Here is a 17,701-nt window from a genome sequence, read left to right on the forward strand (position 1 = left end):
GTAAAGACACAGAAACATAATTCCCTGAGTAGGATAACTGTCTGGCTGCAACTTTTTATTCAGAATCAATGTGAAAAATACTTAGCCTTATGCTATTGCTGAAATGCGTCTCTCGCCATGTCTGACAGAACACGATAGGCCTACACCTGAATAAACATGATCATTGTTTGTGCCCTAAACACACACTAGTCTACATCCTCTTCATTCCAGCATTCTTCTTCACTTGAACTCAGGGAGTACAAAGCAATCCACTGTCACCCAGTTCCATTTCTGTCCCCTCTCCTAAAACCTAGCACACTGAACATGCTTTATAGAAGAAAACAACATGCCACAATCTCCACAATGTGGTGAAAGGCTGTGTCTGTTTACACGCCTACAAAATAATTGAGAAGGGGTTAGGAAAGATGCTATTGGCTGAAATAGAAACAGAAATATTTTTTATTTAACTAGGGAAATCTATGGGACTCTCAATCACTGCCTGAATTCGAACCAGGGACTGTCGTTACGCCTTTTGCACTGAGATGCAGTGTTTTAGACCGCTGCGCCACTCAACGAGAACACACGTAATTCCTAATCCCAGCCCATGTGATGAACCAACCGTCTGTTGTTGTGTTTTGGGTGCGAGTAGCCGAAGGGGCTGGATGAACCGAGAAGTGGGCGGAAACAGTCGTGAGATTAAAAAGCCTTGTCGGGATACACTTCGTTCCATCTTCCACACACTCACGATCTGGCTTCCCCTCGACCATCTCTGCAGCTTTGATGAAAGCAGTGGGTCAAATAACGGCTTTAACACTGGAGCTGTGAAAAGCGAAAACGGGGTAAATTAAAAGTAGTTTGTCGATAGTTAATTTGGCTTGACGTCCTTTCTACTCGGAGTTTATCGAAAGTAATGCTTTGTCGATGGTTGACAGCGCGTCAGCATAAGTAACTAACAGTTAACTAGCTTTCTGGCTGGCCAAATCGATTCATTGATTTAACATTTTATTTACATATTTCTTCACGCTTAGCTTGTTTAGTCGGTTGACTCCGTTGGTAATTCATTTCAGGATATTGATACGATTAACTAACTAGCTAGCTAGTTGATTAGTTAGCTGCAAATGCATGTTGCTGTGCAGTGTCCTCACGGACAGTATTTGCTTCTACTAGCGCAGTGTGTGTTCAGTAAACGTGTTTTGACAACAGACAACGGGTCCAGCTGCGCTATGTAAATTGGGTGAACTATTTGTAAATGTAATAGTACAGCTAGCTACTCGTTAAAGGAACGAAATATGTTTCCAATGTTTAACCCCGTGTCTAGCTTGATAGGCCTAATTAGGTTATTGTTGTCAAATATTCCCGATTGTGTAATGTTTATACTATGTATATATATATTTATTTTTTTACCACAGTGCTCCCGTCTGGTTGAAAGCGCATCATCTTGACCAGACAGCACAGCGATAATTTGCTGCATTCTCTCTAAAAGAAACGTTTTGTTTTGGGAGAGTGTAATTTGATACCACAAACGCTGCAGTCGCCATCAGTCCCCCATAATCAAAGCAAAATGGTGCAAAATATGATCAGCGAAGTCACTGGATTCCATAGCTCTTTCAAGGTGAATAAGTGTTTCTATTAGATTGCATTGGTTACAAGATGGGGGGGGGGAGAGAAGAAGAGTGTGAGACCAGACTCCATCTTGCTATATTTAACTACATCTGTCTTCACACAGATATGGATATTGAGTTAGAGGGAGACTGTTAAACTGGCCTACTTGGACAATGTTTTTAAATGGCACAACAGCACAGATTGGTTCAGATGTTATTATGTATGTATGTATGTATGTATGTATATGTATGAAGCCTGGGTACAAGTGGGCAGTGCACAAAATTGTACACTGGATACAGTATCAGCTGTGAAATTCTTGGAGCTTGATTCAATGTTGTGATGGATGAGACCATTGCCACTGTAGCAAATATGTTGCTAATTTTACCATAAATTGTGTGGGTTATTTTGAACAAGGCCTAACTTTTAGTTTAATTCACCGGTTTGTTCTGCTCATCTAGGGCCAAAATCCCTTTGAGACTGATGAATTCACAGAAAATGGATCCCTCCTTGATTCCGACTTCAATTTTGAGTCGTCGAATAGACATGGTAAGTGCATTCCTTTTGTTGTACTGAATCCATAACTCTGAAGTTCTCATCTTACTCCAATAGGTCAATAATGGCATCCGGGGACATAGGAAATGGTACTACAGTTTATGTTAAGTAGCATGCTGTAATTCTATATTATTCTTACAAATGTTTGTGATTTGTGTAGATATTCCCTCCAGCCAACCTATTGACATCCCTGATGCCAAGAAGAGAAATAAGAAGAAAAAGCGTTGCAGGGCCACTGACAGCTTCTCTGGCCGATTTGAGGGTGAGTCATTTTCTTAACTCATGTAAAGGACAGATTCTGTAGTTTATAGTACAAAATAACACTTTTTTTTTTTTTTTTTTTTTTTTTTTTACAGTTCTAATTTTTTGTTAATGTGTCCTACTAGATGTCTACAGGCTGCAGGCAGAGGTTCTTGGAGAGGGGGCATATGCAAGAGTGCAGACCTGCATCAACCTCATCACCAATAAAGAATATGCTGTGAAGGTAAGATGTTTCTCATGTTGCACAAGTTATTTGAAAATAAGCCCCAATATCATTGAGTGCCTAACTGTAATTTTAATAAGTGGTTTGTATAGAATTTGGGAATGTGCCCATTTTTATAGGCAAGGTAATTGAAGGCTTTCCCAGGATATTGCCAACTTCAGAGGGTAGTGTCTGATGTGTGCGTCACTCCTGACATGGGCCTGTGACTGCTATTGTCACACTACTTTGCTGTTTGGGCCTTGGCTTGTGCTCAAAATAGGAATGTTACATTGATCATTAGCCACAAGCTGTGAATTGTGCACATGAAGGTATTGCTCAGGAAATATAGCCCCTTCATTTAATGATGTTTTTTTATTTAACTAGGCAAGTGAGTGAATAACAGATTCTTATTTACAATGACAACCCACTGTTCCTAGGCTAACTGCCTTGTTCAGGGGCAGAACGACAGCTTTTTATCTTGTCAGCTTGGGGATTTGATCTAGCAACCTTTCACTTACTGGCCCAACACTCTAACTACTAGGTTCCCTGCTGTCCCTCTTTGACCCAGTCTTCTCCTGCATCTACATTTGTGGGCTGTACTCTTGTAACCTTGTTTGGGACATTTCAAGACAGACTTTATCACTTTTGTTCTGTTTAACAGATGTATGAGGCTCTGTCAGTGTTTTGAGGCTGCTGTAGTTTTTAATGGGCACTGGGTACCTAGCTACTGCTATCACAGAAACTCCCCCTTACTGTGTTTTTCTGGCTCTGCTATCCAATAAGAGCCAGCCAAAGGCTACTTCCACCCCCTCTTTGCTCTCATTTGTCAGCCAGGCTCTTAGTGGCGGGAGGTGTGTGTGCTGGCAGCAGTGCCAAAACATAAAATCACATTTTATTGGTCACATACATGTGTTTAGCAGATGTTATTGCGGGTGTAGCGAAATGCTTGTAGGACTAGAAGCGAGGCAGTCCTCTGTCTTCGCCATTTCCCGCATAAACCCGGTAAGGGTTATGACCTGGCGCGGTCACTTCATCATTTATTTTTGTTCCTCTAGCAGCACTGCCCCCCTACAAAATGGGGTGTGGTTTGAAAAACAGTTGTTGGATTCCTGTGACTCATTCTCCCTCCTTTTGCCTTGAGGTAAATGTTGTGAAATTCAATTTGATATGTTTTCCATTTTTGCAGAAGTGTTGTAAGATTTAGTTTGTTCCACATTTTGTATGGATTCTTTGGATGCTGTAAGACAAACATTACTTTTGCATCCAGTACATTAATGATCTTTGTTCCCCTCAAATCTTTCTAGTAATAGTTGTTCACTTAAGAGGGGTTCTAGGGGGTGGAGTGTGGGAGAACCCATGTCTGAAGGTCAGTTGGGGCTTGGCGGTGTCTCAGACTGCCCACACCAGATGTCCTCGTCAACTACCCCTCCCCTCCCGACGTCTGGGGGAAACTCTAGTGTCGCAACACTAGAACAAAAGCCAGAGCTGCAGGAAAACAAACTGAAGGGGCCAGTCTTCTATTTGCTTGCTTTCTTTCCTGGTTAGCTTCATCCTTGGACCCAGCATACTGAGTGCTCCTGGGCTGCCTGGGAATTCACATGCCTGGGTTTATTTACAGACCTGCAGTATGACTCAATGAGGCCATCCTGCAGGGATGTATAGCCCCTGCTGGGTGACTGTCTGACAGTTAAAAACCCCACAGCCCTCCATAGAGATGAGGCTCACCCTCATGCATTGGCTATTCATTTAGCCATCTATCAATTCTCCCACTATCAATTAATACTAGTGTCTGCTACTTGGCGACTACTCATTGGAAGTTGTGTTCAGGAGAAAGCTTTGGGTCAATACAGGCCTCTAATCCTAGAAACATTGTGCTCTGGCCCGGTGGGTTTCAATGGCAGCTCTAATCCAGCTAACAGGAAGAGTCACGTACACCCTCAGACAATGAGAAGAGGGGGCAGCTGGAACATTTAGGCATTTGCTTTTAGTGTCAGCAGTCTCTTTTGGCTTTGCAACAAGCTGGACTGCCAGGCAGCAGCCCACAACAGTACTGCAGCTAAATTTAGTCTCCACTCTGTTGATGCAACTGGGAACTGGTTGCCTGTGATGGCTGGGATGAACCCTTTGCCCCTTTTTGCAATATAGGTTACACACTTATACTATATTTAGAGGTGTGGTGCTGTGATTCTTAACCTATTGGCTGTCTGGGTGGGTAGGCACTAGGCAACCTCGGAATTAGGTTAACCCTTCATCCAAGCTGTGCCTGAAGTGGTGCTAAGGGCACAGTATGATACATGCATGGTGGTTGGAAGCCTAACCCAGACTCCTCCACTCCAGATCATTGAGAAGAGACCAGGCCACAGCCGCAGTCGCGTCTTCAGGGAGGTGGAGATGCTGTACCAGTGCCAGGGTCACAGGTAAGATTACTACCTATATGCCAACCACATGGCTGACTTCTGACACTTTTTTGTTGTTGTAGAAAGCAGTGTACCTTACTTCAACAGATGCTCTTCGCACTAAATGAGTAATGCTCTGAGACAAGTTTTTCCAGTTATTCAATATAAATATTTCCAGACTGATATATTTTTTTTAGTAATGGTTATAATCGCTTGACCACATAATGACCGTGTCCTGTTTCCTTTACTGCAGAAACATCCTGGAGCTGGTGGAGTTCTTCGAGGAGGAAGACAAGTTTTACTTGGTGTTTGAAATGCTAAGAGGAGGTGAGTGCTTCCAACCAGGCTTAAATGCTCTGAACCCTCACCACCAGTCTCAGGGGCTAATGTAATGCTTTAGTAAAATACACCATTTCCTCTTGCATGAGTCTCATTGATTTGGTCGGTGTCGCTTAATACAGACACTTTTTAAACAAGACCATGTAAGGGAGCAGAGTAATAAGTCTTGCTGACCCGCAGGTTCGGTCCTGGCTCACATCCACAGGAGACAACACTTTAGCGAGCAGGAAGCATGCGTTGTGGTGCAGGACATCGCCAGCGCTCTGGATTTCCTGCATAACAAAGGTAAGCGTCCTCCAGCAGGGTCGAGCCACAGCCCAGGGCTTGCCTGCAGGCCAAGGGGGAGGTTTGAGTTTCACATTGGTACTGGGAAGGACCTGGAGATGGGCTGGCATGTCTCACGAGGGCTTTGCACTGCAACTATCTGATCTGGTTTCAGCAGATGGTTGGAAGGCTCGGCCCACTGTACTCCTGGGTATAATAAATGGTCTTAAGGTCTCGCGTGTCGCTTCCACACCTGGGCTGTTGGGTGAAAGGTCAGCCATAGTCCCCCTGTGATCCCTAGCAGTGGCCCATACTGGTCATTTGACACATGCCAACGTACAACCCACCCGTTCTGTTTAATTCACCATACCTTAGAATGACACTTTTTTTTTAATGTATTTATTTTTTTCATTTTAAAGGAATGGCACATAGAGATCTGAAGCCGGAAAACATCTTGTGTGAGCACGTGGACAAGGTACGTTTCCAATGCTGGGTGTCTGATATCTTTAGTCACTGGCACAAGGGCACGCTAATCTGAAGTTAAGTATGATTGCCAGTAAGTCGCCTTCCTAAAGTGCTATCATACCCAATGAAAGGCATAAACATCAACCAACACCCTGAACTTTGGTCACTAATCTCTTGAGCGGCATCAGAAGAAAGGATGATTTTGTAACATCTAAAACGTGTCTTACTCCCTTCCTCTGTAGATCTCTCCTGTGAAGATCTGTGACTTTGACCTGGGCAGTGGGATCAAGCTGAACAGCGACAGCTCACCCATCTCCACCCCAGAGCTCCTTACTCCAGTCAGTCTACTACACTGTTGTGCCAGTCCAGTTCACCTTGATTCATTTTGACTGCATGTGTAAATAGTCTTGTGGAAATGGTATGGGAGGGAAACAGACATTTTATGGGAGGCAGTAGGGATCTGCATCGTTCCCTTTCAAGACGATTCGATACGTATCTAAATACAAAGGCTCCAAAGCGGTACATTTTAGTTTGAAACGATTCGGTGCATTTTGGTTTGACTAGAGAACGATTGGATGCCATTTACTGACATTTGTTGCATAAACGTATTCATTTTCTGTGCTAAATTCTGCTGTTGATGGAGCTCATGAGCTGGATCTGTTTGTGCACTTGTGTGGGTGTAAATTATGTATATCTATGGTGTATATGCTGAAGGCATCTGAGCCATAAGGGAGACTAGGCATCTACCACCACACTATCACTATCAAATTGGGAGGGGGGGGGTCGCCGCCGCCGCAATGTAGCCTATGCTTTTGTCCCCCTCACCTTGGTTCTGAAATTATAATCACTCGAACTTGTCATTTTTGCAGATTAAGTGTTTGCGCTAGTAATGTATTGATATTTAGCTATGACATAGCCAATGAATATACACTACCGTTCAAAAGGTTTTTTTGTAGTTTGAAATGGCAGATGTATTTTTTTTATTTTAAATGTATGCCTGTGTATATATTCCAGAGGCCCATTATCAGCAACCGTCACGCCTGTGTTCCAATGGCACGTTGTTAGCTAATCCGAGTTTATCTTTTTAAAAGGCTAATTGATCATTAGAATTGTTTGCACAGCTGAAAACTGTCCTGTTTTAAAGAAACAAAACTGTCATGCTTTAGACTAGTTGAGTATCTGGAGAATCAGCATTTGGGTTTGAGTACAGGCTCAAAATGGCCAGAAACAAAGACCTTTCTTCTGAAACTCATCAGTCTCTTCTTGTTCTGAGAAATGTAGACTATTCCATGTGAGAAATTGCCAAGAAACTGAAGATCTAGTACAACGCTGTGCACTACTCCCTTCACAGAACAGCGCAAACTGGCCCTAACCAGAATAGAAAGAAGAGTGGAAGGCCCGGTGCACAACTGAGCAAGAGGGCAAGTACATTAGTGTCTAGTTTGAGAAACAGACACTTTACAAGTCCTCAACTGGCAGCTTCATTAAATAGTACCTGCAAAACACCTCAATATCAACAGTGAAGAGGTGACTTTGGGATGCTGGCCTTCTAGGCATAGTTGCAAAGGAAAAAAGCCATATCTCACTGGCCAATAAAAAGAAAAGATTGATGGGCAAAGAACACACTGGACAGAGAAAGATTGAAGTAAGTGTTATGGACAGACAAATGTAAGTTTGAGGTGTTCGGATCATAAAGAGGAACATTTGTGAGATGCAGAAAAGATGCTGGAGGAGTGCTTGACACCACATGTCAAGCATGGTGGAGGCAATGTAATGGTCTGGGGGTGCTTTGGTGGGAGATTTGTACAGTGTAAAAGGGATCTTGAAGAAGGAAGTCTCACTCCATTTTGCAATGCCATACCCTGTGGACGGCACTTAATTGGAGCCAATTTCCTCCTACAACAGGACAATGACCCAAAGCATAGCTCCAAACTATGCAATAACTATTTAGGGAAGAAGCAGTCAGCTGGTGTTCTGTCTATAATGGAGTGGCCAGCACAGTCACCGGGTCTCAACCCTATTGAGCTGTTGCGGGAGCAGCTTGACCGTAAGGTACATAAGAAGTGCCAATCCAACTTGTGGGAGGTGTTTCAGGAAGCATGGGGTGAAATCTCTTCAGATTAGCTCAACAAATTGACAACTAGAATGCCAAAGGGCTGCAATTGCTGCAAATGGAGGATTTTTTTGTTTGTTGACAAAAACAAAGTTTGAAGGACAATTATTTAAATTAAATAATTATTTAGACTTGACTGTTTTCTATTCATTTCACAACTAATTTCATGTGTGTGTTTTCATGGAAAACAAGGACATTTCTAAGTGATCCCAAACTTTTGAATGGTGTGTAGCTCATCTTTGGATTTCACCCCATCTCAAAATGGAATGGTTTTGACTGGTTCAAAGTTTGTCGTGTTACCTTTCTCCGCCAGTGTTGGCCATGCAGTGCACCTCACAAAAGTGGTTCCTTGTTATACAATGAGAATTTGATCATTTCATATCTACAAATTACCATATACACTGATTGCTTAAAGCAAAACTATTGCTGATGGGGGAACCTGAACAATCTATTGTAAGCCCCCTTCAGCAGGTATAGCCAGATGAGGGGTCTCTGGCAGTTGTTTCCGGCGGTTAACTCCCAGTGGTCAGCGTGCAAAGCTGGGCACTGTGACTAGACTATTGATATTCCCGAGGGTTGTTCGGCATGAAAAGTGACTTGTAACTCATCGCAGTTACATGCTTAGTTCAACACTGAAGGAGAGGACGTGTCAGTTGTCACTAAATATTAAGTATTTTTGGAAGGTAGAAAAAGGTAATTAAAATGAAAAAGCAATTTGTAGTGTTTTGAATTTATTTAGTTTTTTTTGGACTGGTGCATGTTACATTTGGATCGGTTTGGGGTTCGGACCGACGTAGTCATAGCTTACACATTTGGACCGGTGCGCGTCCCTAGAAGGCAGATATGATTTATAGGACGTAGCACAAAGCCCCAGTGAGGTTAATCGGTCACATGCCCTGCCGCTGGCTGTTTCCCTGAGGCAGGTAGATAATAATGCAGGGTGTTTTTACGGTGCCGCTCCCCAGTGGCGTCACCTGGGGATTGACTCTCAGGAGAGCGCATTCGGGGGGGGGGGGCACACACACACAGCCTATCTGGCAGCTCCTAGGCTTAGATATCTGGATTGCTCCTGTCAGCTCCATTCGAATTCCCAAAAGTCTAATGTCCACATCCTTCTACTTCTCAGTGGAAATGGTGAGGCACATGGGGTTATGATGGTTTAACCCCACGTTTCGTCAAATAACTCTTTTTGAACCCAGAATAGCAGTTTTTGGAATGATTCAAATGTAAAGGGAACCAATCTCATTATTTGCCCCTCCTCCCATAGCTGTCAGAGGAAGTGAGATGGGTGTTAGCAGGTGAAGCTGATAGCCTGTCCAGGCTAGCAAGAGGGGGAATGTGGAGAAATGTAGGGGTGGTGGATTTTTCATTGGAACCTGACCTAGCTTTAGCAGCCTGTTGGTGGGCCAACTCTGCCCTGGCCTCTTGGTAGAATAGTTGTGGGGCCAGGGGTCTCACGGGTTTAGTCTGTGGTGGGGTGTGTCACACTCGCACATTTGGCCCACGTTGGAGACTGAATAGGTGGTGTGAGTGCTGAGTGGTCTCCCCCTCTGATGTTGGCTCTCTGCTCTCTCCCTCACCTTGCCTGCATCCCCCTCTGGTTTTAACAAGAGCCTGGTCTTTATCTAAGCGATTTCCCTGGGTCAGGTCAGACTTTTTTGAATTAAGATATTTTGTCATTCCTGTGGAAAGAACTAGATGTAATATCCTTGTAGGATTAAGGCTACAGGGAACAGATTGCACAGACAGCGAGGCTAAACTATGGTATGTGGAAGTGGCTGAATGAACCTTATTTTCCTTGGAACGGTAATTGGAACAAAACAATGTCTCCCTTCACTGAGCCTCTGCTGCATTTCTCTGGTATTGAGCTGTAACATGCAGAAACAGAAATAACATCGCCACCCACCCTCCGGTCTCTTCTCACTGTAGTTGCCACCCACTTTCTCTCACCACATTTGTGCAAGCCTGCATTTTCTCTTTGTATTCATGAAACAAAAGCCCCATGTCTGAAGCTTGTTCTATAGAAATTGAGTCTTGCCCTTGTACCTAGCAACTGTGCTTTGATTGGCTGAGCCAGGGGGAGTGGGGGGGGTGTGTGACGTGTGTGCCCGTGTGTGTGCCCAGAGCTGCTCATATGCTTGCCCTTGTTTTTCTTTTGCCTCATCGCCGGGGCAATCTTATCTGATTTTCATTTCTCTTCCTCCACCCTCAAACCCCCCTCCTTACCTGCATGTCTGCATTTAGGCCATGTTATTCTCCAATATATAGTTTCAGAAATCTGTAAATACTTTCATGTGCTTGAGTAAATTTGAATTTGATAAAAGGCACACTAAGACAATTTGTGTACTGTGTTTGTAGAGGTTGAAAGTCTTCAGGTAGCAAGGGGGGTGAATTTTAGGGTATAGCTGGTCTCTTTTCTGAGAATCATATTTGTGGTTTCCTGAACTTAGTGGTGAAAACAGATCGGCATGGGGCTGTGTAGCCGTACGAACACACACAGGCCTGTGCTGCACCTTAAGGGGAATTCACAGAAGTTGTCAGAGGTTTGTCTGGTGCAGCTGAGGTGCTGATGAAAGACCAACTCCTCTTTCTGTAAGCTGTCCTCAAACAGCTGTGTTGTCACATGACCATGGGCTGACTGGTCACATGGTTAGGAAAGCCCCAGGTTGAGTTCACCAACAAATCTACAGACGTTGGCTGATTAACCACTATCTGTGTCACAGCAGGATGGTTTGAGACTGACGCAAGTCTTCAGCAGTATTGACTGATGCAAGTCTTCAGCAGTATTGCACCAGCATGGTTATGTTTAGCTACTCTAGAAATTCAAATCTGCTGTTGTACAGGTATCAGTTGAGCTGAGCTCTCATTTTACCCCCTTCAGCTGCCCCACACCCTTATCAGTGCCTTGAGCAGTCATAGGATGGCTAGACTATCTCTGGCTGCTGGGCTTAGCCATGTTTTTGAAGGGAGCTCTGAAACATGAGTACTCTTTGATCATAATCCCATTACTCCTCTAAAGCACCTTGGTGGACAGAAATGTATCTTTTCCATGATGCTGTTGTGTTTCAGCTGGCAGTGTGGCAGTTTCTCCTGGTTTTTCCATGAGGGTTGGATTTGACCTGAATCTGGTAGTGTTAAGGAAGGCAACCAGCTGTGCAGGGGTTGGGGCTCGCTGGCCAACAGACCACTCCAGCCTCTCCTCGGATAGAAGAATGCTATTTTTGAGTAAATGTACACCCCAGTGTCAGCTTTAAACCCCCCCCCCTCCTTCAACCAGAGCACCATTCATGATAAAGCTAGCTAGCCAATCAGGAGTGTTGAAAGGGTGTCCTTGATACCTCTCCTGACCTGAGCTCTGGGTTTAGTTTATATGGTCTGGTCAATCTAACCCCACAGATTGAGGAATCATCATGTTTGTTGATTATTGTCATCTTTACTGCATTTTTGTGATATCCAATTGTCTCATCGCTTCAACAGCCTGTGGAGAGGTGAAGGTCGAGACATGCATCCTCCGAAACATGACCCGCCAAGCCGCACTGCTTCTTAACACAGTGCTCGCTTCACATGGAAGTCGGATGTATTATTTGCCACGAGGTTGTTTTAGTTTCTCTGAAAGTAAACAGAAGAGAAGCTCATTAAATCTGAGCAGGGAACTGAGGGCAGCCAACTCCTAAGGAGTGGCTTTGTTCTCCTGTCCTGCTGAACTAGCGACCCACGCATTCCTTCATCCCTGCTCAAAGTATTAAAACACTATTGGGTGTTTGTTTGATGGAGTTATGCAACTGTGCTAGGGTTTCTTAGACTGACCCACCGACTCCTCTTTTCCTAGCTCAGTGTTTGGCCTAGTTTCACATCCCACAGTCACGCTGAGCCTGTAGCCTGACCAGTCGGTCCACCGTGGGCTTTGAGCCGAGTTCTAAGATCAGGCCCCACTCATTCCTGCCCTCACCTCCCAGCCCACTGCACATAATGTTCTTCATGCCAAGTTACATTTTCTGTAGAGATGTTTTGGCGCAGGGGGACTTACAGAAATCCATCAGTGTGGATAATCCTCCCCCACCCCCTTGAGCCCATCTGTACTGCTTTAGTTTAGCCCAGAGCTGCTGTCTACTATGTGACTCTCATACAGGCTTATTCTTCTGTGCAGAGGCACATGAGGCATCAGCTGAATAGAGCAGGCAAATGTTTTGTTCGAGGACATTGGACAGCATAGACTTGTTTTTAATTTTCACTGTTGTACTCACATATTACATTCAGCTGTTTTTATATAGCAGTAGCCTCAGGTGGTAGTTGTTGACTGTTCCCAGCCCAGTGCTAACTAACCCTGCAATCTGTCTGTTTCCTGCAGTGTGGCTCAGCAGAGTACATGGCCCCTGAGGTGGTGGAGGCCTTCAGTGAGGAGGCCACCAACTATGACAAGCGCTGTGACCTGTGGAGCCTAGGGGTCATCCTTTACATCCTGCTGAGCGGCTACCCGCCCTTTGTGGGCCGCTGCGGCAGTGACTGTGGCTGGGATATGGGAGAACCGTGCCACACATGCCAGGTAAGGAAGGAAGGAAAGACCACCTCCTGCTGCATCAGATTCTCGCTCTAGCTTTCTCTCCCTTTTCTTTATCATGTGTGCTCCTGAAACTGTATTTTGTTTGTTTAGTAGGACGTATAGTAGTCCTAGATGCATGTGTACATCTTGTGAAATTCAAGCTGTACGTTCCTTACTATGTGATGGTCAAGAAAGTTCTTATTTCTTTTCCAGAACACATTGTTCGAGAGTATCCAGGAAGGGAAGTATGAGTTTCCTGAGAAAGACTGGGCTCACATCTCCTCAAGTGCCAAAGACCTGATCTCCAAACTGCTTGTTCGGGACGCCAAGAACCGACTGAGTGCCGGCCAGGTCCTGCAGCACCCATGGGTGCAGGGGGTAAGTCTTGAGCGCTCTCCCTCCCACTCCTTGACACACATTTCAGTGGGTAGAATGGGTGGGGGTTGTTTTTGTCTAAAATGGGTCCCTCTGCTTTATTTTATTTTATTAGGGCTTCTCTGATACTCTGCCAACATCTATCCTACATCAAAGGTGAGTTCATATTTTCAGAGTTCCTGGGGGATAGGGGGTATGTTTTAGTGTAGTGTATCCTGATCAACTCATTATAGGAAAGTACAACTATTGAAAATGCAGTGTCACCTTCTGCATTGTTAATGTCTATATTTGGTGTCATCCAATCAGAAACAGTGCCAAGGACCTGACGTTCTTTGCTGGCAAGGTGGTGGCCATGAACCGGCAATTGGCTGAGCAGGCTGTGATGGAGGAGCAGCAGCAGCTTGACGAGGCTCCCATGGTCATCACAGCCAGCTCTGCCTCCATGCGCCTCTCCCCTCCATCCAACTCAAAGCTGGCCAAGCGCAGGCAGAGGGGCAGCCTCTTGAAGACTGGGCCCGTCTCTGCCTCCGAGCTCAGTCAGCTCCTCACCCCCCTCGTCATCACGTCATCATGTGCCTAAACAACCACCTTTGCCCCCCCCCCACCCCCAACTCAGATCTCTAGACGACTGCTCAGCCTGGCCTTTACCTGACCGCAGCTCTTCAGCCACACTGACTGCAGGCATGTCCCCATCTTTAACAGGAGACCGCTACCATGCCTGCTCTCTGTTTCCTAACTGCCTTCTGCCCCACAGCAGCACTTATAAAGCACATCAGCCAGGGCATGCATACGCATGCACATCCAGCCTGCTGGGACTGGGAGGTGGATGGGAGGGCTCTTCAAGCTCTGTTTTTATTTTGTTAAGTCTAAGGCAGAACGTTTGAACCAAGCTCAGACACCAAAGGACTACCTGTTGTGCTGCTTTCACGTTATAACTAGATCAACTGTGACTTAAGTTTACCTGGAATGTTCTCTTTGCCTGTATGTGTATGCATGAATGCCCCATCAGCAGATGCATACATGCTTATGCAATAGCCAAGATGATGTGGAGGGATTCAGTGTAGAGTTCAGAATGCTGGAAGCGGATGCTGTTAGGTCCTGGTGTAGTCCATTGTTTGGCTGGGACGTTCAAAGCTTTCAGATTATTTTGCTTTATCTTAATGGATAAATTCCTCTTCAACTGAGCCTCTCTAGAAGGTTTTAAGCCCACAGTATAAAACATTGTGGCTGTGCACTTGAGCCTCTAGTACCAGAGAATGTGTATCTATAACCAGCCCTTATTACGCTGCAATGTCTACCAATTCAGTTTCATAGATGAAATTAACTATGCCAAACTAGCACTGGCCATGCATCATTCAACATTCATTCCTCCTGAATTTCTACAATGCAATATGGGTTTAATTCCATTTGTTTCGCCTGCCTCTGCAAGAGAGACTTTATGCACCAACCCAAAGTTGTTGGTGCATGTAACTAATTTGATACCAGACAGGTATACTACAAGGCAGGACAAATAAATTAGCCAGTTAACTTGGATTAAAAATCAGAACTTGATTTCTTGTTCATTTAAGAAAGCTAAACGTATTGTTTTTTGGGGTTTAGTCACTAACCATGTTTCCATCCTAACTTTATATGCAATTTTTTTTATTTTTATGGCTTGTCTGTCACAGCAGGCCTGATGGAAATGGTGATTAACAAATGCTTAAACAAAATATGATAGACAAGGTGAGATTTGTCAGTACAATTTATGTGAGGAGATGGTGACGCAAATATTGATATAACATATTGTAGTAAACTTGGAGTCATGCGATATGTTGTGGTCGGCCCACTACGACTCATCACAGAATGCACTTTATTAGGCTACAGATGACAAGTTATGATTAACTTCACAAGGTGGAGAAAGATCATGCAGTGATTTGATTGCTCCTTTCCAATAATATTGAGGGTCTTATTCTGGAAACATGATGATGGTGCTTGGCTGCTTTTTGACACATCTTGCTATTTCGTCCATAATCTCATGTAGGCTATCCTACCAGCACTCTATCTGCAAGCTGTTGACTAGAGCACATGTATCAAGACCAGTGGGCATATTTGCAATACAACACCATTTTTATTTTGTTGACAAAACCATCAGAATTGCAAATGCGATGGAAACTTGAATTTGGTACATGGGAATTTAACCGCAAAAGTTATTTTTATGTGCACTACGTCATCACGTACAGCATTTTTATCCTCAACAGGTCAACTTGATGGAAACCCATCTCTGGGAAAAATGCGTGTATTTGTTTTTATGCAAAGTTTCAGAATATTTACATAACTCTGTTGCCAATTGGATGGAAACCTAGCTAATGAGACTTCCCATTTCAAGCTTCTCTTTCGAAAAGTAATTTTTGAACATTTAGGCACGTTAGCTGGCTAACTCCTTGATCCAGCTTAGTTGTATACCCCGCTGACATTTCAAAGGGGTTTGCCTGACGCTACCCTCGCTTAAAAATGGCAAATTTGGTTCCACATGCCAAGTTGTGTACATCTAAATGGTCTGATGACATCTAATACATCTTCAGTAATTTGACTGCTGGTTAGTGTGAAGTAATTTTATGCCATGGCTGTCATAACCTGTCAAGCATAGCAGGGGTAGAAAAGCACATTTTTGGCTGCTGTGACTTAGCTATTGTATTTGGATTTGAAACCTGAGCTCAGAACAATCAGGCTTTTCCGTTAAGAGGGTAACCTGATACAGTCCTTTATAATGTGACACACCCTCTCAGAATGATTCTAAACTGCATCATAACTTTGCATAAAACATGGTGAAGGAGACTATTGGGGGGGGGATTATACAAAATGGAAAAGCATTCGAAGAAAATAACTATTCTGAGGCCATGTAGCTGTAATTAATCAGTTCTTTTCAGAAGGTTTACTTTGTTTAACTCCATGTCAATGTTTAAATGTGCCACTGATATTTTTTATGTCAACCTGCATGTGGTGTTCAGGTGGAATACTGGATGTGTTGATGGGGGATTTTTATTTTTTTATTAAACATTTATTTGTATCTGGAGTAAAATAATGAAGGCTTATACTGATTTGTATGTGAAAAGTATTGGTAACTATCTGTTTGGAAACAAGTTAGGCTCTTTCTGAAATTTGAACAATTATTTTATGGTGATGGTCTCAAGACACTGTAGCCATTTGCCAAAGAGGGTAAAAGTCATGAAAACAAGTTTGTTTTTTTTACCTGAGGTTTCTTACAGGTTTATGACACGAGCAAGCAGCATTCTCAAGGAGTAAAACTACTAAACTTATGAATGTCCATGTGGTATTGCCAGCACCGCAGTGTGGTACTCTGGGGGGGGAATAATGACTCCCTTGACGTCATATGGCCCATTATGCTGATAATAGGACACTGATTGTAATCTTTTAAAGAAACCTTCTACCAATGCATATTTGTGGGGTTTTATGTCTTATAGTAAGACTTACTTGAATTTGTGTATGCAGCTGTTTTCTTTGTTTGTGAAACTACCATGCTATCAAGAATCTGAACAAAAGCATTAAGCTAAGTAAGGGGTCTTCAGGGTTTTGAAAATACATATTCAAATCAGTTTCTACTTTAAAACAAAGTATCAAAAATGTTTCTCTCTACGTTTTGTTGGGATTCTCAGAAATGCAGAAAGACTTTGGTAGTACTCTTATATCTAAGGTATGAGTTACCTTCGTCATTTCTACTTTTACCCAATGCAGTAGTTTAGGACTGCCTTTTTATTTGGAGAGAATGACTACAAGCTATCCCTAGCCTCTTATTTTATTTTTAGCTTTTTGTAATACCTTTTTATAAAGTCAACTGGACAGTCATAATCCACTTCCCCACAATTTGAATGTAGCCCACCGGCAATGCATTTTAACGTTGAAATTAAATAAACATTTTTATAAATAGTTGAGTTTGAGGGAGGTAACATGTAGATTTGTTTTTCTACCATGTGGTTATGATATCCTCAAGCCTTGAGGCTTCTCTTGAGTGTTGGTGATACTTGTTTTTAACCTCTCCCAGCCCAAAAATATTGATGGAAAAATGTTTGAAAGTACATATTACATCAGACAAACATTGATTTTAAATAAGCACTTTACTGTACCATGTGACTGATTTTGCAGTTCACGTAAAGCAACATTTGACTGGAGAATTTTGTGTTTTTCTAAAGATACAATAAAAATGCTTTGAACCACTTATTTTGCTTTTATTTTTTCTGTTAAGAATACTTTAATGCCTTCAGAGAATGCACACCCCTTGAGTTTTTCAAAATGTTTGTTACTTCCTGAATTTTACAATGTATTAAATAGGAGAGTGAATTCACTGGCCTACACACAATATCCAATAATGTCCAAGTGGAATTATGATTTTAATTTAAAATGAAAAGTTAGTCTTGAGTCAAGTGTTCAACTCCTTTGTTATGGCAAGCTTAAATAAGTTCAAGAGAAAATGTGCAATAGTGTTTAACATGATTTTTCAATGACTACCTTGTCTCTGTACCCCACACATTAGTTTGTATGTGGACACCTCGTCGAACATCTCATTCTGAAATTATGGGCATTAAGGAGTCGGTCCCGCCCCTTTGCTATAATGGCCT

General features: G+C 43.2%; 1 protein-coding gene across 1 annotated transcript; it reads left to right on the forward strand.

Moving 5' to 3' along the window:
- Window positions 1–667: 667 nt before the first annotated feature.
- mknk2b (MAPK interacting serine/threonine kinase 2b) lies at window positions 668–17,303 on the forward strand. Its single transcript, XM_042322133.1, has 14 exons — window positions 668–818; window positions 1,389–1,591; window positions 2,040–2,127; window positions 2,294–2,395; window positions 2,520–2,617; window positions 4,934–5,013; window positions 5,246–5,319; window positions 5,512–5,616; window positions 6,015–6,070; window positions 6,303–6,398; window positions 12,522–12,716; window positions 12,927–13,091; window positions 13,204–13,244; window positions 13,395–17,303. The coding sequence occupies exons 2-14, from the start codon at window positions 1,541–1,543 to the stop codon at window positions 13,666–13,668; spliced, it is 1,425 nt and encodes a 474-aa protein (XP_042178067.1). The 5' UTR covers window positions 668–818; window positions 1,389–1,540; the 3' UTR covers window positions 13,669–17,303.
- Window positions 17,304–17,701: the final 398 nt, after the last annotated feature.

The sequence above is a fragment of the Oncorhynchus tshawytscha genome, linkage group LG05 (assembly GCF_018296145.1).
Source record: "Oncorhynchus tshawytscha isolate Ot180627B linkage group LG05, Otsh_v2.0, whole genome shotgun sequence".
In the NCBI taxonomy this organism is placed as follows: domain Eukaryota; kingdom Metazoa; phylum Chordata; class Actinopteri; order Salmoniformes; family Salmonidae; genus Oncorhynchus; species Oncorhynchus tshawytscha.

Excerpts from the sequence above, each read along its gene's own strand:
- mknk2b (XM_042322133.1), top strand. The coding sequence starts at position 1,541 with ATGGTGCAAAATATGATCAGCGAAGTCACTGGATTCCATAGCTCTTTC. Across the intron at positions 2,618-4,933 it reads ATAAAGAATATGCTGTGAAG|ATCATTGAGAAGAGACCAGG; the intron begins GTAAGATGTTTC and ends CCTCCACTCCAG. Across the intron at positions 5,014-5,245 it reads TACCAGTGCCAGGGTCACAG|AAACATCCTGGAGCTGGTGG; the intron begins GTAAGATTACTA and ends CCTTTACTGCAG.